General features: G+C 38.2%; 1 protein-coding gene across 1 annotated transcript in view; it reads right to left on the bottom strand.

The window, feature by feature from the left end:
* DNAH8 (dynein axonemal heavy chain 8) overlaps nucleotides 1–21,580 on the bottom strand; it is a 583,322-nt gene that overhangs the window by 38,193 nt on the left and 523,549 nt on the right. The window contains exons 79-85 of the mRNA XM_078852248.1: nucleotides 21,346–21,536; nucleotides 17,543–17,664; nucleotides 13,873–13,991; nucleotides 9,968–10,170; nucleotides 8,607–8,680; nucleotides 7,095–7,247; nucleotides 6,572–6,727 (exon numbers count right to left, since the gene is read on the bottom strand). Coding sequence (XP_078708374.1) covers nucleotides 6,572–6,727; nucleotides 7,095–7,247; nucleotides 8,607–8,680; nucleotides 9,968–10,170; nucleotides 13,873–13,991; nucleotides 17,543–17,664; nucleotides 21,346–21,536 — 1,018 coding nt within the window. The remainder of the gene's footprint in view (nucleotides 1–6,571; nucleotides 6,728–7,094; nucleotides 7,248–8,606; nucleotides 8,681–9,967; nucleotides 10,171–13,872; nucleotides 13,992–17,542; nucleotides 17,665–21,345; nucleotides 21,537–21,580) is intronic.

Here is a 21,580-nt window from a genome sequence, read left to right as displayed (position 1 = left end):
GCCATTTTGGAATGAGATGAACAGCATACAATTATCATATGTACTCCATATGCTTGAGATATATCTTTAGAGCTCTAGGAATGCCCATTTATGCCACAACCTTCCAAGGGTTAGAAAGAAATGATGGGAGAACTATTTCCTAGGAATTGCAGAAAGAGGAACTTATCTTGAACTGAAAGATTTCTGGAGCTACAAGAATAACCTTTTCCACATGACAAAGGCAGTGTTGATGGTTGTACGGACATAGGAACTAATTCCAAAACTTGCCGTTCAGAAGTCATGGCAACCAGAAAGGCCAGCCATAGGGTTTTCTAATTGGTCAATGTGATTAAATTTAACACATGACACTCATATGGAGGATCCAATTTGCCTGACTACAAAATGTTGCTATGGTTGGTACCCACGTTTCTACAGTGCTTGGTTACAGGATTCCAGCCAAACCTCCTGCAGAAACTCTAGTGTAGCTGAGATTACCAGACCTTTGGGATTATTATAATATTTGTATCACAATAGTATCTAGAGGTCAGGTCCCCATTGTGCTGGGCACAGCACAAAGAGGCATTCTCTGTCCCAAAGACCTTTCTGTTTCCGCTCACACCAGAAATGTAAATTTGACCATATCCGTAAATGAATATCCTGGCTGAGTTCTGTCTGGATACCAAACTGTATCAGAGGTTAGTGGAGAATCCATGCTGTTAACTGTAGGTGTTCCCGGTCTGATGTATGAGTCCATGCTCCTAGAGGTCTGGTGTTTTCTGCAGATAATGTGGCGTCCTTGGCTATCTAGCAAGTACTAAAGGCCGTCTGGGCCAGTGAAGGACTAAGAGTAGAATCACAAACTCTCCCTTTTACTCTCTTCTGTGTCCTTTCGGTGAGTTGTCTTAAAAAGGCTGTAAATTCTTCTGTACCCAGGAAATTATTTCTACTGCCATGAGAAGCTTTGACCCCTGGTTACACCCTGGTTTCAGAAGGGTTATAAACACTCATGCCTCTGCAAGTACCATAATTGCTCACTATGTGGTTTCTTGTACTTTCCACTGATGCAGATAGTACTAGTTACCGTCATAGACAGGATACTGGACTCAGTGGACCATTGGTCCAAACCCAAATGGCCACATTTGCGGATTTTCCTTTCTCCCTCTGCTCCCTTAAGATACACTCTGACAGAGGTATTGAAATGAACTGAAAGGATGTGTACAATGAGATTCTGGAAATTTGTCTACCAGGGAAGCTTTCTTTCACAGTGAGTATGCAAGGTTCTAGATTTCAGAGGGGTAGACTCCTCGTTGTTTTTTCAAGGATCCAGAGTCAAAGTTGGATTTTTTTTAATTTACCTACCTAAAAAGAGGCATTGGATGTTATCCAAGAATGACGCACAATTTTGCATTGCATCAAGTTCATGGTTCTAGGTCCTCAAAAGTAATTTCAGCAGGTGCATTTTGAGAAATCCACTTGGAGCAGATGAAGCTGAAGCATGGCACCAGCAATCCTAGCCACTGGAAATAATTGGCTAGTGATGACCTCTCAGGAAATGATTGATGCAATGAAGGTTTTGATCTTTGCAAATCTTCATCATTATGGTAAAATTACAGCCAGATCCATGTTTGTTTTGGCATCTGGGTGAATAATCCTTCATATTGAACTCAAAAACTCTTGATTTTGAAGAACCAGTGGCTATGAATCCTTTTCAGCAGCTGTTCATTTATGAAGAAGTCTGTTTCTCTGGACAGTGTACTGATTGGCATGTTATCTATGCATGAGTGTAGATCTGTAGCATGAAACCAGTGCTTTGCTGTGATGATCACCAGCCACTTAAGTTTCTTGGTGCAAAGAGTGGATCAGAAGGCAGACTCTTACACAGCGATAGGGTGCTCTTCTACACAAATGTTCTTTGTCTTTATCATGCTGAGGATTTGTTTTGGTTTGGAGGAAAATATACCGGTGTTTCTTTGGAAGCATCTGCTCCAGATTTTTCCCTCTGCCAGGTTAACAGTCCCTTCTTGAATACCCTGGGTGTTGGTAGCAACCAATGGATTGCTGTGCTAGCTTTGACAGTGAGGGTTGAGGCCTCTCTGCAATCATAGCTAGTAATTCTCTAATGTTTCTCCCAATAGCTGCTCACCTGCAAGTGTGAGTAGGACAAAATATACGTTTAAGATGAGTGATGTCTATTCACAGGTGTAACATGGCTTACTTGTAGCCACCAAGTTGGAATCCATTGCTCATCACAAATCACATTAAGGGTTTGACCAGGACAGAACATGAGACATGTCACTACAAGCAAGGATCATACCTCTCTCGACAATGAGGCACTTGTTTGCCACAAAGTAAGTTTTCTTTACTAAATATATGAAACAAAACACTTTCATCTGAAAGGCTAAAGTTGAGGCTTTAAAACTGCTGTGCAGTTTGTCATCAGTCCTATGGTCTATGGCGTGTTTTGGAACGAAGTCCCTTTCTGAAAGTGTGACTATGTCTTTCATTGGTGGAGCTACTGCTGCATGAACCTTACACTCCCAACATTTATAACTTTTGTTTTAGTTTAACATTTGGATTAATCAGGTGCCCTCACTTGGAGTCTATGATGCCCTCAGAGGAAGCATCAACAGGAAATCATGTATCTGATAACGCTTGATGGGGAATTCTTTGCAAGCCATTGACATCCTGTACTGGAAAAGTCCTGTCGGTTTAATTTTTTTTATTCATATGTGTGTGGTATTTCTTCCCCTGGCTGTTTACAGGGGATGAAGTAATATACTATTCATCCTGGCACGAGGACTACACATTCAGAGGAGGGGTACTGGTACACATACCCTGATTGTGGAAGTATCTTCGTAGATATCCCCAGGAGCCTGAAAGGTTGCCTGCCTACTCCCACAGGCTGGTTAGCACACAAATAAGTACAGTAAGAGCAATCTAGTACCACTCAGGGCTTTACTCAGTAAATAAGGATTATTTTGAACATGGAAAGGGATTTCTCACTTACCTCCCTGTAATCCCACGATGATGCTCCTTCATGGGGAGTGAAATCATCATGTGCCTCTGTTTTGGTCACAGACTGCGTGAAGTGCTCCTAAGGCTTTAATGTGGAGCCAGCCTATGATATACAGGAGGAGTGGAGACAGAGACCCTTTCTCATCTTTCAGAGTTTGAGCCCCTTTCCCTGGCAGAGGGTTTATGGATGATGATCAGAAGGCACAACTCTCATTCTGCTGCTGCCTCAAATCTGAGTTCTCTCCCTAGCAGAGTGAGGGTCCTCAAATTGAAAGCCAGACAGGCCAAATTTCCAGTCACCTGCAGCTTGAAGCAGACTTGCACAGGAAGAACGGGCTTCTTTGCATGCCCAGACATATTGTGGGGGGCTGGGGGTGGGGCAGGAACTATGACACACAGCACTGAGAGAGAGATTCTGGAGAATAGACCCAGCTAATACTGCCTCAGGGAATGGAGGCAGTAAAGGAGAAGGGATCAAACCCCTGAATTTCACTGCCTTGCGATGGACACACTTGCTTTAGCCTTTTCGGGCATCTCTGGGATTTGCAGGCCTTTACCCTTCAGTATCATGAAAATCCCCTGATTCATACTGGGAGGAAGGGGAGAAGTGTAGGATCCTTGCTTCTTTCCCCAGGGACCTGAGGACCCACGCCAGTATCTGTGATGATGAGGATGGAGTCTCTGGATCCTTTTAGGATCTGCCTGTCCCTCCAACCCAAGTCTGTTGTGGGATTTAGCTTCCTCCTCATCCTTTAGACTCCATCCCAAAAGCTCAGAAGCTGCTGATAGGGCTTTTCTGTATTGGAGTGAGGGTTTTTCCTCAGGGCAGGGTGAGGACTTGACATGCTGGTCAGAATGTGAACCCCCATGCCCTGGCAGGGCAAAGGTCAGCTCACAGGCAACAGTCAGGATATAATTCACCCTCTGTAGAACCTGTAATTGCTGCCTCACTTACGGAACACTGCTTTAAATCAGGTGTTTGCAGGACAGTTCTGCCATGCCTGAGTGGGGGCAGGGGATTCTACCTGGGAGATGTTGCTGTGGCAGATCCAGGTGGTTGAAAGCACCAAGCTGCTAGTTACCTGATCCAGGGGAGGAAGAGGAGGAAGATTATAAACCACAACTGCACAAAAACGAATACAAGTAAAGATTTAAAAACAAAATGGTTGGGAAAAACTGAATCACCCACTTGTTCTACCACTGGAGGTAGAAAGTCTGGTGGCCTGATCTGAAAGGTGGAGCTTCATCTTGGTGCCTCTCGCAGCAGCACTGGACTGCTTTTGAATTCCACAGGTTAGGGGCATTAGCCTGAGAGTAATGAATGAGGAGAGAAGCTATGCAACAGAAAAAGCTATTACCAGCAGGACAGTGGGGTGGGAGTAGGTATTGTTTCATATTCTCTGTGTATATATAAAGCCTGCTGCAGTTTCCACGATATGCATCTGAGGAAGTGAGCTGTAGCTCACGAAAGCTTATGCTCTAATAAATTGGTTAGTCTCTAAGGTGCCACAAGTACTCCTTTTCTTTTTGCAAATACAGACTAACACGGCTGTTACTCTGAAACAGAAAAAGAGAGGCTTAAAACTGGAGGACTAAGATACTTGCTCTATGCTTCCATGTGAAAGAGCAAAATATTGAGGAGAAAGAACATTGAAAGGTTGATCCTTATTTGCAATGTCTGACAGTTCTTTTTGCCTACTTGCTTCCTAATAGGTGGAGATATAATGTCTGTCAGGATACCTTCTGTTTTAAGATGCAGAAGAGGAAACGTGCACCAGAAAAGTCAAAACACCAAACTGAACTTGTGGGGGTGGGGGTTTGACAATCTATTTAAAAATATAGCTGCATTTTTCAGCATAACTAGTTACATAATTAAGCAGTCAAGTTTAAGTTATGCTTTTGTTTACTGAGTTATGATTTATTTAAGATGACTAATGCTTTTTCTGAATGTCTTAGAAATCACATAATTTGGTGATAGACTTTCATTTGAAATAATCCTATTTATTGAAAAAACTGACAGGCAAGAAGAAGGCATTTTCTTTTATCCTGATATTGTATATATGTGACTTTCAGAGGTTTCACTTTTGAAAACTTATTTTTAATATTAACAATTAAAGGAGTTTTGTGGAGAAAATGTTCACATTTTAATCTAATTAACATTTGTGTTGAAGCTCACAAAAAGGGTTTCCATAGTTGTTTACAATTCTACTTTCAGTAAATCTAGAATGAGTCCATTGACTAGAGTCACTCCAGATTTATGCAGAGTAACTTAGAGCAAAATTTGCCCTGTGTTTTAGGTTGCAAGGACAGGTATGTGAATTAAGGATTGAAAGAACAGTTAGATACCACTGAAACTGTGAAATATGCAAATAACCTCAATGAACAATTGGGGTTGCAAACAATTTTCCTTCTATTCTTCTTAAGTCAGATATTATTTACTATGAGGAAATAAGGCAGTATTAACCCATAATAGTTTAAGAATGAGTATACTGGTTCTTTGTAAATTTTCCTGAATTACTGAGTACAGTATACTTATCTATGGAACCGTTGTGGGATCAGCGGATAGTGAGTTTAAACACAGACCAGTGCCTATATAAATATGGTGACTGACACTCTTTAAATACCTCATCTGGATGGATGAATAGCTACAGTATTACCAAAAAGTTCCCGCTCCACTGGCTGAATAGGCCTGGGATACTCCAGCACTACAGGTACAGTATCTCCATGAGGCAGCATGCAGCATAGCTTGCTCACTCAGCGTTCCTATGAGCTGGAAGAGGAGTGAGGAGCAAATACGTGCATAAACCTGCCTCCCTGATTGGGACCTTTAAAAACTGCGTCCATGTGCCACAGCAAGAATATCAGCAGCTTAGCTGTGTTCTACACTACAAACTTATATTGGTATAACTATGTCGTTCAGGGGTGTGGAAAATCCACACCCCAAAGGATGCAGTTATACCAACAGAACTCCCAGTGTAGACAGCACTATGTCCACGGGAGGGCTTCTCCCTTCAACAAAGCTACCGCCTATCAGGGTGGTGGAGTACCTACACCAATGGGAGGAAGGCACAGTCTTCACTAAACGGTAGAGAGGTGCAGCTGCACCAGAGCAGCTCCACCGCTGCAGCACTGTAAGTGTAGATGAGCCTTCAAAAGAGACCTTAAGGTTTAATTCATGTTTATAAAGTTCTTTGAGATCTGTGGATAAAAGGATCTATACTCAGAAAGTGAAAAACGTTAGAATATAAATCTCACAACTACTATATCTTTAAATTACACAACATGGGCCGAGTCCTGCTCACACTGAAGTCAATGGAGGAAAATGTCTATTGACATTAATAAAAGCAAACAAGGTTTTAAATTCTCAGAATATAAAATATGCCTGCATCTTAAGAGACTAAATCAGTAAGGTACATCTGAAAAGGAGTCCCCAGTCCTGCAAAATGGATGCACATGGAACATGAAATAAGAGACTTTCATATTACAATAAAGATACAAATATCTACTTTTTATCAGGAACCCCAGTGAAAAAGACTCCACTTAACATGAAGTTGAATGCAAAACCTATATGAAATACCTGGACAGTGGAATGTAGGAAAGCTACAGTGTAAAGCAGAGGTTTCCACATAGGCATATTGCTGACATCTAGCAGGTCTTGATTAATTCCTGAAAACGTTCTTTTCAAACCTGCACGTACACCCTGGGGAGGTTCATTTGTGAACTTTATAGAAATCTGTCATGTAAAAATGGTGAAACAATTAGATTTACTTTCTTAAAATAAAACAAGGGTCTATCTAAAATGTTGCAACTTGTAAAGTTATGAGTCATAGAATCAAGACATGTGTAGCTGAGTTCAGCTGATCAGAAACTACACAAAATGAATGTATATTGGAACCAGTAATTTAAAGTCCTAGGATGTACAGTATTTTCAAAATGTTAACATGTGACTTTTGAGAATGCTTCAGATTTTGCAACATAACTTCCATTCCAGTGCCATATTTTTAGCTTCGAATTTTGTTTGACTAATTATTTCATTTTCATATACCTAATTTAGATAAATTCACTTAATGATATTAGGTCTAACTAAGTATTGAACAAACCTGTAGCAGTGTAATTGGGAACTTGTCATGTGGCTCAGTGGTTATCCAAACTCGAAAGGTCTCATCAGGAATCTCAGCAGTAATAACTGTTTCCAGTAGTTCATCCATGAAATCCAGGCCTAGGTGACAGTTCTGAAGTAACACCCAGCCCCCCTGTATAAAAATAATTTATGAAATAATTTTTAGTCAGTAAACCATCTTGTGATTTTTAAAAAAAGAAAAAACACCATGTTTACGTTAGAATCAGATTTGGTCACATACATCTAATTACTCTGAGTTTGTAGAGGTTTGGTATGTTTTTTGGCAACACAGTATCATTCCATTTGGATATTGACATAGATGTAACAGCTAGCAAAAATAAATTTGAAGTTATTTTCATATGCTATAGTTCAGACAGAAAACAAAATAACTGGACACAATGTAAAAGTAAAGTAGCAGTGCCATCAAGTGGCAAAAGTAAATAACAGAAAGCCAAACCCGGCATTCCTTAACCCAGAGAAACTTCTATTGACTCAACTGCATTATCAGTTCAAAAAGTCTCCAAAGAGTGAAAATATTCCAGTTGAAACCCAACACACACATCTTTTTTTCTTTTTAATTATCTGTAAGTTAAAGAGTCTAACGTTACTGTAGAGAGGATGAGGAAAGATTAAACATTTTCACTGATAACCTAAATTAATCTCCAGTAAGAACATTTGGATGAAATTCAGCCTTGTGCAGAAGGTTGCCCAAATCCTATGGATCCCTTAAGTACCACAAAAGCTGTATTTCAAGGGTTGGCAACCTACACAGGAATGAATTTCTTCTATTTGTGAATTAAAATAATCAGTCTTTTCAGCCTCAACTGTGTTATTTGTTAAGAAGAAAAAGAAGCCTAATACAAATATCTGAGATTATTAAATTAATTCCAGTGACCTACATGGGTTTTATTGTAATTTATAATGTTACAGTTGCTATTTTGTGTTAGTTCATTTACATACAAATGAACATTTGATGAATAAATTTAATTAAAATATTTATCACCATTTCATATATTTTGGCCAACTGAAATACAGTGAAAATAATTAAATATATTTCTTTTCTTTTAAGAAGTCTCTACTAGTTTGGGAGGAAGATGCTTAATTAAACTCTGTCACTCTTCTAAATTATTATTATTATTTGTATTACTGTAGCATCTAGTACCCCAAGTCATGGACCAGGACTTCACTGTGCTAGGCACTATACAAACACACACACAAAAGATGGTCCCTTCCCTAGATAAAACTGGTTTGATTTTCAGAAGTTTTCTATTGCTATTGCTGATTTTCTGTGTCTAGTGCTGCACTGCGTTTTCAGCATTGGATATAAATACACTAAACTGATGTGGGACTTTTAAATATTTCTGACCGTGAGATGAGCATGTAAAACCCAGAGTCAATTTTACACAGAAACTGTAGGATACAAGGGTACGGGTATAAAGGGCATGAAAAAGCAACACAGAACCTTAACTGGCATTTCAGTGTTCTTTCATACCTGCTGCATTGACATCTGAGTTAGCTTGCGTGCATGAACTTCTTGTCCCTGACCCATAGAGATAGTCCTACATTCTACAACAGATGGAACACCATGTTGTTAATTAATGTATAGATGTTAGCTTCTTCAGCTAAGAACAAGTGAAATTAAAATTACTAGTTCAAAATGATATTGGGAAAAACTCCTGAAAAATGGAATGGAGCACTATTTTAACATACAAATATATACATTTTATTCCTGTTTATTCAGTTTGTATGCCTTCAATATTTAATTATTTCTCAATATGAGCGTAATTTTTTATAAATATTAAAAGTCTAATGAAGCACTTGAAACTGTATATTTAACAGACATACTATGTATTTATAATGGAATAAATATGGCTCATATTACTGTTGTCAATGGGAATTTGAACACAATAGTTTCTCCTAATGACATGCAAAGCAAGATTTTCAAGAAGTTTAGATGTGCAACTAGCAACCAGATTTGCAGGCAAAATTACAACTGTCCACACAAATCAAGTAACTGCACATTCTAATGTGACTAATTAGCATAAATGTATTTAACCACTTGTCCATGCAACTACTCAATTTGTATGTACAATATCACACATATTGTAGACACAATATATACACAAAAGTCTAGAATTTTTTTAAAGTACCTTTTTGTTACAGAAATAATTTCATGAAAATAAAAAAAATGGCAGATTATCTTGCTATCTGCAGCAAGAAATATTTAGAATTGTACAATCAAGAGACAGCACTCTCAGCTGTGCAAAACTCAAGGGCTTGTCTACATGCAATGTTACTGCGCAGCAAGCCAAGGTGTGAATCTACAGAGCACTAGCTTGCCACACAGTAATGCCCTGTGTAGAAACTGCTATTGCACACTAAAAGTTCTGTATAGCGTGCTTGGATATATTGCTGTTTGAAATGATGGGACATCAAAGTGCACTACAGAACTTCTAGTGCACTACAGCCGTGTCCACACAGGATGTTACTGCATTGCAAGCTAATGCAATGTACATTCACACCCTGGTTTGCTGCGCAGTAACATCCTGCGTAGACAAGCCATAAGACAGAGTAGGTATCTATCATAAATACTTACAATTATAGAATGAATAATGTCATGGATTGGAAGGAAGATAACTAATAAGCAATGTAAACATTGAGAACATATTACTGAAGAATGATCTTCAGCACTGCAGTATTTATTTAAACTATTGATTACTTTCTTTCTCCATCTCTAGGAGAAAGTTCAGGGACAACTAATGGTAAGGCAGGTTTAACAAAGCAGTTTTCTAGAATAAAATCCCCGAAGTTATATTTCCTTTTTATGATGAGAATGAATAACTATGTTCATACCCAGTTTAAGTTTCCTTGCCAAGGCATCAATCTGAATAGTTGGGTCAGACCCCATAGACAAGAAACAGATAAGGGGTGTTCGTGTATCACTTTCTTCCCAAGTCTTCTCTAAATTTAAAATGACTGGTTCTGTATATTTCTCTTCCAGCGAATCAGCAATATACTTTCTGGCTTGGGAAAGGGTGCGATCTGGGCACCAAGACCTGGGAATACACATATGTAGTGAGCTACAAATTCAGTATCTCTTTCCTTTATTTTATTTCATTTCAAGGTTATGGAGGGAAATTTGAGACTGTGAGATTATATAGGAGACAAAACATGTTAAGGAAACATTGACAGTAAAATAACTTAAAATATTCTATTCCAAAATACTTTGAACTAGTTCTTTTTAATAGACCTTAAAAATGGTTAAGTTTTCAAACTCAGCGACAGAGGAGTCATTAGTAAAAAAAATTTTTTTAACACCCCCCCCCATTAAACTTGCATTTACAAGTTCCTCAATGTCGAAGTGGAACAAGAAATGTGATATACTAGAGAGCACTGCTCCATTCATAGTAAACAGACTAGATATACTGAAGCCATGTTACTACACGCTGTATCAGTTGGATTGGTTCAGTTGTGAAACTAAAGCTGTGTCAAGAACTCGCTAATAATGAGAAACGCAACTTTAATTGTGTAGAGACTCATACTACATAATATATAATACTCCTGAATGTATACGTTTTTATACAGGGCACAGCTGGCAGTGCTGCTTACACTTACGGTTGTCCACTTTCCATTCTAAGACCCTGTTTTCAGTTGCTCATAACTTTGCATGCTTTAACTGTATGGACTGAAATTTTCCATTCTGGGTAACTGTCTCAGGCTGATTTTTTTTTTTTTTTGAAAGTTTCAGCAAAAGCAGTTCAGCCATGTCCAAGAACACAATTAGGGGAAAATAAGTTGTTTTGCTCATATTAAAACAAATCTTAAAACTGTTTAACTGAGAAACTGAAGTGCCTGCATGCTTTGACATTTAGTAGAGCAGCTTCTATTTGTGTCAGAGGGGTGCTTTTTACTGTTCTCACAAAAAAAGCATCCTAATCTGGCCAAGTTACAGTAGATCTCAGAGTTATGAACACCAGAGTTACAAATTGACCGGTGAACCACACACCTCATTTGAAACCAGAAATATGGAGTCAGGCAGCAGCAGAGACGAAAAACAAAAAAAGCAAATACAGTGCAGTACTGTGTTAAACGTAAACTACTAAAAAAATAAAGGGAATGTTCAAAAAAAGATTTGACAAGGTAAGGATACATTCTGTGCTTTTTTCATTTAAATTAAGATGGTTAAAAGCAGCAATTTTCTTCTGCATAGTAAAGTTTCAAAGCTGTATTAAGTCAATGTTCAGTTGTAAACTTTTGAAAGAACAACCATAATGTTTTGTTCAGAGTTACGAACACTTCAGAGTTACGAACAACCTCCATTCCCGATGTGTTCATAACTCTGAGGTTCTACTGTATAAGCCTTTGAAAAAAGTTTGCATATGCTCAATAGGGATTTGTTAGAGTTTGTTGCCTAAGCAACTTTAATTTGGCCCCTTGTGCACATGCATTATGATACAATCTTCAATTAGATTGTCACATACTATTTTTCCATAGCACCCCTGCCTCCTTCACTGCACAGGATGGACCGTCTCTGGGGGTGAATAGAGGTTGTGTCATTAATGCTGTTGTTTATAAGATACCTGCCCCAGCTGCTGCAAAAGTTGGAAGGCATGTATTGAATGAGACAGTGGATTGTATGTAGAGAAAGGCTGGATTCATTGTTAAAGCACCTGAATACTGCCCCAGAGAAATGGATACTATCCCTCCCTTAGCCACAGAGCTCCGATGTACTACAAGACAAGTCACTTAATCCAAACTTTTCACAGGTGGTCAGTAAATGTTAGTTCATTTTCTGGGTGCCCAACTTGAGCACAAGTGCTGAACACTCCCAGCTATAACTGATGCCAATGGGAATATGGTGCTTTGAACAAATAAAATAGTACATAAAACTTAACAGAGTTGCTCACTTTCAGAGTAACAGCCGTGTTAGTCTGTAGTCGCAAAAAGAAAAGGAGTATGCATCCGATAAAGTGAGCTGTAGCTCATGAAAGCTTATGCTCAAGTAAATTGGTCAATCTCTAAGGTGCCACAAGTACTCCTTTTCTTTTTTCAGAGTTGCTCACTGAATCCTTCTTTTATTACCACTGTACCTTTCATTTTTTGAGTTGAGCTGCAATCTTTCTTTCTTAATAGGATAGATACAAATTAATTATTTTAGAAAAAACAGATTTAAAAAAATTAAATCTTTTTTTAATTTAAATTAAATATGGTTTTATTTTTAAAAACTAAACCTACTTAAAATTAAATATGAAACTGACAAACTATATTAAGGCCTAAGCTTATTCTAATATATTAAAATAATTTAAATTAAATTAAGAATAATATTAAGCAGTACATATTTGCTGCCCAGTTTTAAAGCACCTGGAACCAGTTTGCTGAAGTGCTAAACCCAGCTTTTGTCAATAATAGCCTCTTCTGCAGGTGCAGAGAGTATTTTTTTCATTCAGTTTATTCAGCTAATTCCGTTCAATAATTAGTTCATTCAAAGTTACAAAACCAATTTGGAGTTGAAAAAACTCAGGAAAGCTTATTTTCCTCTTTCAATCTATTAATCACACTAGATGTGAGAGGCTGAGATCTACTGTCCTTCTAAAATCTTGAAGGACATGATGATCAGAAACAATCAGTTCAATTAATTAACTACTGATAATTCTTCCTTTGTTTAATAAATCAATTAATTTTAAATGTAAAACATGTTTTGATAAATGTTTAGATAAAGTTTTTTCTTGTGTATCCAGTACTTTTAAGGTAGTTTTATAAACTAAAAACAATTAAAATGCTGTTTTGGTGCATTAATTGAATTTAAATTTCCATCCAAATAGCTCTTGACACAATACACATAAAATTATTTTGTAAATACAAACTACATCATTCACCATTAAACATTCACCATAAACATTAAGATCCTAATTGCTTAAATAGATGTCTATACATAAATTGTATCCCCTTGGTTACCAAAGGACTAAAATTTAATGTAAAGGCTGTGTTTATTTGAATATAATACGTTCTAATACTTACCAACTAATGAGATCAACCTTTCTTTAGAAAAATAACTAAAAAGTACAAATACAAAACACGATTAAAATTGATTATTTATATCAAGATTTCCTGCTTTCTGATTTAAATCATGATTAAAATTGGTGATTTTTATTTAAAGCAATCCACCCTATTTTTTAGGTTTATGTTTTGTATCGGCAGTTTTAATTAATCAGTGTAGTCAGATAATGGTATTTTTAATAACCCCATCTCTTTTTAAAATCAAAAAACCCTTCATTTTTGAAAATTAGTTATTTTGAAAACAAAAAATAAAAATAAAAATTATGATCATTTTCACAAAAATAAAAAAAAATCATTTTGAAAATATATACAATGAAAATTATTTTAACATTTTCAATAATTTTTTTTGGGGGGGGTTCCATAAGCTGTATTCTCCAGCTCTAGAGTTCTCTTCCTATTGCTGTTTAGCATGGTGATCCTTCCTTAATATTGAAGGTAAAGTTGAAGAAAGGTATTTTCTGGAAAACTATAAACTATATACTAGTAGATGATTCCAAACAAAGAGTTTCCTTTTTCAGTGAGTGGCTGTAAAGTCAGTGAATCTTAATAGTTAAATATTACTGCATACCATATATAGAAACATTATACAGTGCATATTCTATTAACTACAGCACAATGATACACTTCAATATTTTCTGCAATGGTTTTAAGAAACTTATCTCAGTAATGAACAGTGCTCCAAAATCTATGATGATTCTCACCTGATAAGCAAAAGTTTGCGACAGGTATCTAGTGAGTCATTGTATCCATCAGGAATAACTTCTTCTTCAGGAGCATCTTTATCAAACCAACTTTTCCACCCCTTCTCATTACGGGATATCTAAATTTATTACATGAGTAAACACATAAATAAACTTTGCCGATAAGAAAATGTACACAGTAATTTTAGAAAGTTATGTTTTAATAATATCCTTCATATTATTATGCTAAGTAGAATATATGTCACATATATGTCTGTAGTACTTCTGGAGATATATGTATTGTGATATTAAGATGTTGGTGACAGATCTGTTTGAGCTTACCCTGGCTGACCATCCACCAAACTGCTGTGAGGGGAATACAAGCCTCTGGGTCCCTGGATCACTAGATATTTTAAACCTACAAGGCATGAATGGAATCCAGCCACTACCCCTATCTTGGGGACCCTAGACACATTCTTGGGGGCACAGACCCTTTATCTATCACCCAAAGGTGAGAACTGGAATCTGCTGTTCAGCTGCCAAGCCCCTGGATGCAATGGTGACCCTTCGGACTCTCCCATATTTTAAAGACACCCTCTCACAGAACTCCATCTCAAGGTGTGAATTTTCTTGTTTACTGTTTAACTCTCTCACGAGACTTTTGTAGTAACTGTGAAGCGGATAACACATACATATTTTGCACAGGATTTTAACATAATTTCTCTTTTGAACACAAGAGAATACAGAACATTTAGAAAACAATGAACATCTTAACTGCAGTGCCCCTTGGGAGAGCATCTTGGCTTAGGAAGGAAGGCAAAGTCCCTGCCATATGTAGGCCCTTACATGCTGCAGTGCTTCTCTCTCCTCTTGAGTTAGAGACAAAAGGGCCAAAACCTCTAATGCTCCCTGTTCTTGTGTATTTCCCTAGTTTATGTGCCTCTTTCTAACACCTGGCTTCTTTTATTCTGTCTTTTGGTAACTTTCTACTGCTCTCCTCTTCCCCTCTCCCTTCAGACAAGGAGGAAGTATCTTTTCCATTTGGATGCAGTTACTCTTTCAAATAACTACTGTGGTCAAAGCACAATTATTTAAAGTTAAATACTTTCCTATCATTCTCAGTGTGAGGAAGACATGCTTTTCAGGCAGGTAAGGCATAGTGGATACACATACAGAGAGAGAGAGGCAGTCATGATCAGCAGTTTTGATAGTAACTCATGATAACTTCATAATGTCAACCAGAATTCATAAATTGTATAGACAGATTCCCAAATCGTATACTGTAATATTAATGGATTGCAGGGCTAGGAAGGATCACTGTGATAATCTAATATTAAGATATTAGAAATAAAATATTGTGATATTAAGATATAGTCTTCAAATAATTTGTTTTAGAATAGATTACTACCCAAACAGAGAATTATATTCTATGTAGGAAGCTAGGAAGTTCATCTGTTCAGCAGGCTGATTCTACGCTACAAGCATGAAGGAAGAAGAGTATTATAATTGATATGTCTCTCTTAATAATAAAATACTAAGAGATAATAGCTAAAACTGTCACATGTGCCACTATGGGCCAAATGGTCAAAGATGCCCAAGTCAAAAATAACAGCTGATGCTAACCTACAGCCAGCATATTATGCAGCTTTTGAAATGCCAACTGAGAATAAGTCTGACCAGTGAGTGATCAAACCTCTCCTAAAATATCTGTCAAGAGATATAAAGGCTAGAGTAAGACCACGATGATGGTCGCTATATAAAAACCTAAAAAACAGAGACAGAATTGGGATCTGAATGGAGTGACTAAATGTACGTCTATACTGCACGCTTCTTTTGGCAGTGTGTTGTGTACATTTGGACATAGCAGTGTAACCAGTGAGGCACAACTTAGGCAAGTAGAGTAAAGCATGCCTGAAGGGTGTGGGAATGTACACAAGTACATACCCTACAGGGCTCTCTACTCAGCTATGTACTTGCGTACATTCCCACAGCCTTCAGGCGTGTCTTTACTCTAATCATCTAAGCCATGCCTCCCTGTCTACACTGCTATTTTTAGCAGAGTAGTGTCCTGCTCCTTCCTTCCTGCTGGAGTCTTTACCGGTAAAAGGAAAAGTTTCTGGCAGCAAGGAAAGACTCTGGCAGGCGGGGAGACAGCAGGGAAAAGCGTGGGCAGCTCCCCACTGCTGGAGCCTTCCTCCACTGCAGGAAAAGACTCAAGCAGCAAGAGACAGCGGGGAAAAGCTCCACCAGCTGCCCACTGCGAGAGCCCTGTTCCACCACAGGGAAAGACAGCAGTAGAGGGGAATGGGTCTGGTGAGGGTGAGGGGAAATCCCCACTGCATCCCTGCTCCCAGAGACTTTTCTCAATGTAGTGAAAGGCTCCAGCAGCAGGGGTCTGATGAAGTCTTTCACAGACACGTGCATACAGCTTGCTTTTCACTGCATCATGTAACTACGTGTACACTACATACCACTGACACTGGTGTGTAGTGTAGACATAGCCTGAGAGGTGAAGTCTTCTACAGCAAAGCTTCTAAGATCAATGCAAGGAAAACAAGAGGCATGCTGAGACTTGTATATATACTGTATATGAAGAAAGGTCTGGCTGGCTCACTAGGCATTGGACAGTCTCAAACTTCAGAAGTACTGTATCTCCATGAGGCAGGGGGAGCACAGCTTGCTCACTCATAACTCATACAGACTAAAGGAGGAGTGAGGAGCAAATGTGCATAACTCTTGTCCATATGGGGGCCCCTCCCAATCTGGCATTGCCTGGAACCAGAAGTTTAACAACAGCTCAGAAATAGCTCTGTGTGTATGTAACTGCCATGTAAGCCAGAGAAATGCAGATCTTATAACCAAATAATTGAACTCTGAATTAATCTCTCTCTGTTTGTAATACTAAATATTACATGGTTGTTTCTCAGTCACATCTAGAAGTAGTAGTAGTGGGGAAAAGAATAGGGTCCCTGCTTCCCCAAATTTTGAACTATAGGGCTGGACATCCCCACTAATGGTACCAGACACCATCCTGCCTCAGCATGACATTCTGGGCATGAAGTAAGCCTTCCAGGCACAGCAGGTACTTTCCCAGAAACAGATGGGAGCAGTAGCAGCAGGACAGGGAAAGGTCCCCATCTCCACCTCAGATCTTCACAGCCCAAAGACATCAGCAAAGGTAGCAGACTATTTTCTAAAATTTGAATTCTCCACGTTTCCTGTTTGCCCCAACCACCTTCCACATCTCCCTTATAATCCCTTCACTGCTAGATTCATACTTCTTGCCTTCATGCGCCTCTGCCTTCCTCCTCCTCCTCTCCTTCTTCTTTCCTCCGACATTCATCCTTTATATCCCTCCTTCCATTACTTCCTTTACCCCTAATCCCTTCTCACTCCAACTTTACACCCCATATACAAAAATATTAAAAATAAGTAAAAATAAATGAATATTTTTGAAAAGGGAAAGACAGAATCAATGTGCCCATCACTATTCATATCACTTTGCTTCTATGTTGTGCCCCCTTTCCCCAGCCTTCTTCTATTTTTGTCTTTTTAGAAGATAAGTTCTTCAGGGTAGTGATCATGTCTTAGGGGTCTATACAGCATCTAGGATAATGGGACCCCAATCCTGACTGGGACCTTTGGGTATTAATACAATAAAGATAAATAATTGTAACAACACCACCACCACCTGATTCATAATTTCTGCAAATTGTGGAAGTTTGCTCAGTTCCACCAGATTCAGCCATGTCATGTCAAGAATCCACCGGAATGGTTTGGGAGGGCAAGCTTTCAGATCCAGCGCTGCACCTCCTGGAACAGAATATTGTTGTGATGAAATACACATGAATCATGCTTGATATTTCTGTTCTATTGTGCTGAAATATGCTTTGGAACTCAGAGAATTATTATTGCAGTGCAGGAGGAAAAAAGGGATGGAGAGTTTTTCTGCTCACATCTCTCCTGCTTCTTTTTAGATTGGAAGAGGAGGATATCATCTAAGATTTCTAAATGTTTTAAATGTGAGCAGCTATGTTCACTCCTCCAAGATGTTCACTTGCAGATTAAATTTCTATATCTCACTTTCTGAATGCAGGGATCCCTTTAATATATTCACCAGTTCAGTTTGAAAGTATATGTTGGTAACGTAGTATGAAATTATTTATTTTGGAAGCTCATGCCCTTAAATCTGAGAACTTCCTGCTAAGTCCTAAAGAAAGTATGTATTGTTACTGATGAGCAATCAAAAATGTTATCCCTGTTCAACCTCTTGAACAAGAATATATAGTGGTTGCACTTAAGAAGTTATCTCTGTTTTGAGATATCACCTATGTTAAGAAAGGGAACTGCTCTTTGAAACAAGTAGTATCTTTCAAATTAAAGAAATTTTTCAAGAGTGACTATTATATACTCACTACAATATAATGTAGCTATTACCACAACCAGAGCAGAACAGTAAGTGTACACAGCCAGAGCTGACACCAGCTGTAAAGACAATTGACTTAGTTTTAAATATTAATTTTGTATAATTAACTTGAAATATTTGTTCATATATAGGACATATTCTTAGATCCATGTCACAATCCTTCAGATCTAGAATTTACCATCAGTTTTCTTAATTTTTTACAAGGGGTACCCTGCACCTTGCTGTTTTGAATATTTATTTTATTACAAAATGATTTATTGCACTAACATTATTTTAGTGCACAGGAAATTCTTTGAATAATTAAAATTCCCTTTTATCTATGATGATGCAGTGTAGATTTTGCATTTACTTGTAAGAAGAGAAATATTCCTTTATGAAGAATTTCTCTCAAGACAGTCCTTTTTGTGACTACTATAGAAGTAAAGATAAAATGGAATCTTATAATGTCAAAAACAATCCTTCACCAGCAGTGGTTACATGTTCAAAGTACAAACATTAACCAACTAATCCATCAGAGTTTACAGGAAAGCCAGGGAAGGAGGAAGAAACTTGCAAAGGTAGAAGAAAGACTATCCTGAAGAGCCTAATCCTGCATGAAGATCAACATAAGGCCCAGATAAGGAGGGTTTATTATTTCCTGGCTATTTGACATGTAACTGAAGGAAAAGTGGTACAACCCAATTGTTACAGACTGGGAGAGGGATCAGGATACAGAATATAATTTCTTACCATGATTTCCTTTTTGTTAGCAGCTTCTTCCTTGATTTTCCATAAATGTGCAATGCTTTTTCTCTGTAGATTTTGAAGGTATTCCACTGTTGTTGCTCAGGGGCTCAAAAACTACCTCTATCCCCCACTTTAGGCCACGAGAATGGGAAAATTTATGATTACTTATCTGCAAATTTTCCTTTCCTTGAAGGGATACGTCTGTGGCTATAGGGGGCAGAATCAAAGCTGACTGAACAGCTGATGAGGGACTAGACCCCACCTTCTGGAGACCTCCACACCTTAGTTTTGAGATGCTTCCAAAGCTAGCCCCTCTGGACCGTGAAACACAAAATGAATCTCTTGTCCTGCATCAGCACCTTGCAAAAATAAGTTTAACAGATCTCCCTTTTTCAGGAAAGTGCTGGATCTGTGGACTGATCTCTTCGAAAAAGCAAAACTTCTCAGATAAGCAACCACAAATGCTCCCATTCTCTCACAGAGCTAGGTCCACCAAGCCTCAGTGTGAGATTTTGTCAGCAGAGAAATGACCAAATTGTCTGTCAGAGAAAGGATTCCTTTACTCTAAGGAATCACCACAGCGTGCAAGACTCACTTGCCAAAGGCTGCAGTGGCTGATGACTATCTATCTTGTAGAACTTGGTAAATGTATGCAGGGATGATCAAGTTGAAGCTTTACAGATTCATCTGTAAGGGGCCTGCCATTTCTCAGTCCATGATATAACCACTGTTCGTACTGAATGAGCTCTGGAGGATTGAGTTCTTTTACTCTATACACCTCAGCAATGCATCAATGTGTCCAGCGAGAGACTGATGATTTAGATGCATTATTACATCTTTGTTTTGGCTGAAATACAACCAGCAAAGCTGCTGTTTTTCTTATGTTCTCTTTTGTTTTCAGATAACACTTTAAGGCCCACCTTACATCCAGTAAATGCCATAGCTGCTTCTTTGGGTGTGAAGGATGCGGACAAAAAGAAGGCAATGAGAACTCTTGTGATTGATGAAAAATTAAATTTATGTTTGGAATAAAGATGGGATCCATTCTCAAAACTACTTTATCTTTGTGAAAATGCAGCAGGATGGAACAACTAACAAAGCGCTCAACTCTGACACTTTTCGTGGTGAAGCGATAGCGATCAAAAAGATAATTTTGATAGTCTAGCAATACAGTGAAACTGATTTTACAGGTTCAAAGGGCACCTGCATTAAGGCATCAAGCGCAATGCTCAAATCCCAAGATGGAACTATATGCAACTTAGGAGGATGCAATAGTTTGTCCTTCTGGTGGGAAATGGAAGATTTTCTGGATACACTCAAAATTGCAAACAGTGCAGAAACATGTACTTTTAAGATATTAGTCTGCAAACTGAGGTCAAAACCATCTTGTAAAAACATGAGGTACTTTGGCTATATGATGCTGAGTGTCTCTACAACAGGCTTTGAATTTAGACCAGATCCTTGAGTAAGCCCCATTTGTTGATTTTAATCCTACATGCTAACATAGTTTCAATGAGATCAACAGAGTAACCCTTTGGTTCTAGAAACTTTCTCCCAAATCCCAAACTGATAGATTTAACTTGCTTGGATCCTGGTGAAGAACTGGACCCTGGGATAACAAATCTGGCCTTGGATTCAGGAACAATGGTGGCTCCACTGACATATTCACAAAATCAAGAAATGAAGGTGTCCTGGGCCAGTGTGGGACCACCAAGATCACATCAGCTTCCTCCTTTCTGATTTTCTGTATTACCCTGGCAATGAGAGGCACTGGGGAAAAGCATAAAGGAAGCCCTTTGGCGACTAAGCCACAGGGCATCTATGCCTAGGACTCCTGGTCTCTTCAAAAATGGTCTTAAAATTATAGTACCTCTTAGACTTTGCTTGATGCTTGCATGATTACTATGCCACTGTAGAGGAAAGCCTCAATGCTTTGGCAATTTCCTATATGAGAAGAGGGGCAGAGGAGCCAGAGGTAAAATGAGATTGCTACTCCTTGAGAAACAAATAAAAACTATACAAGCTGGTTAGGAAGAGCTGAACTACCATCTTGTTCCAGAGACATAACTTCCGATAGCCTAAAACAGAAGATAGAGCTTAATCTTGGAGTTGCTCACAACAACCAGGGACCACCTCAAATATCACAGGGAACAGGCAAAGCCCAGTTGTGAAGAATCATGGTAGAAGCTGTGCACCTAAGAGCACACTTTGAAATAATGTAAATCAGAAGATAAAAACAAAGTTTACTTTCTACTATTTATAAGTTTAAAAAGCCCAATAACTCACCAAAGGAAATTCAAATTATTATTATTTTAAATACAACACCTTTTTTAATGTTTTACCTTTAATAAGTGCTTGGAACTCTTTGGCTTTGACCTGCCCTCTCTGAAGATCAATTTTTAGTGTCAGAAGAAGGGTAAAAAGAAATTTGTGGTCTTCATAAAGGCCTCTGACAGAATATGTAAATGTTTCAAATGTAAGATACTCAATAATATTTGAGATTCTTTTCTGCGGCAAAGGAGACTTTTCAGATCTAAAGCAGGAAAACAAAATACAAAGCAATAATGTAGTTAATAT

Source organism: Lepidochelys kempii, chromosome 3, assembly GCF_965140285.1.
Source record: "Lepidochelys kempii isolate rLepKem1 chromosome 3, rLepKem1.hap1, whole genome shotgun sequence".
Classification (NCBI taxonomy): Eukaryota; Metazoa; Chordata; order Testudines; family Cheloniidae; genus Lepidochelys; species Lepidochelys kempii.
This window is presented reverse-complemented; position numbering and strand designations above follow the sequence as displayed.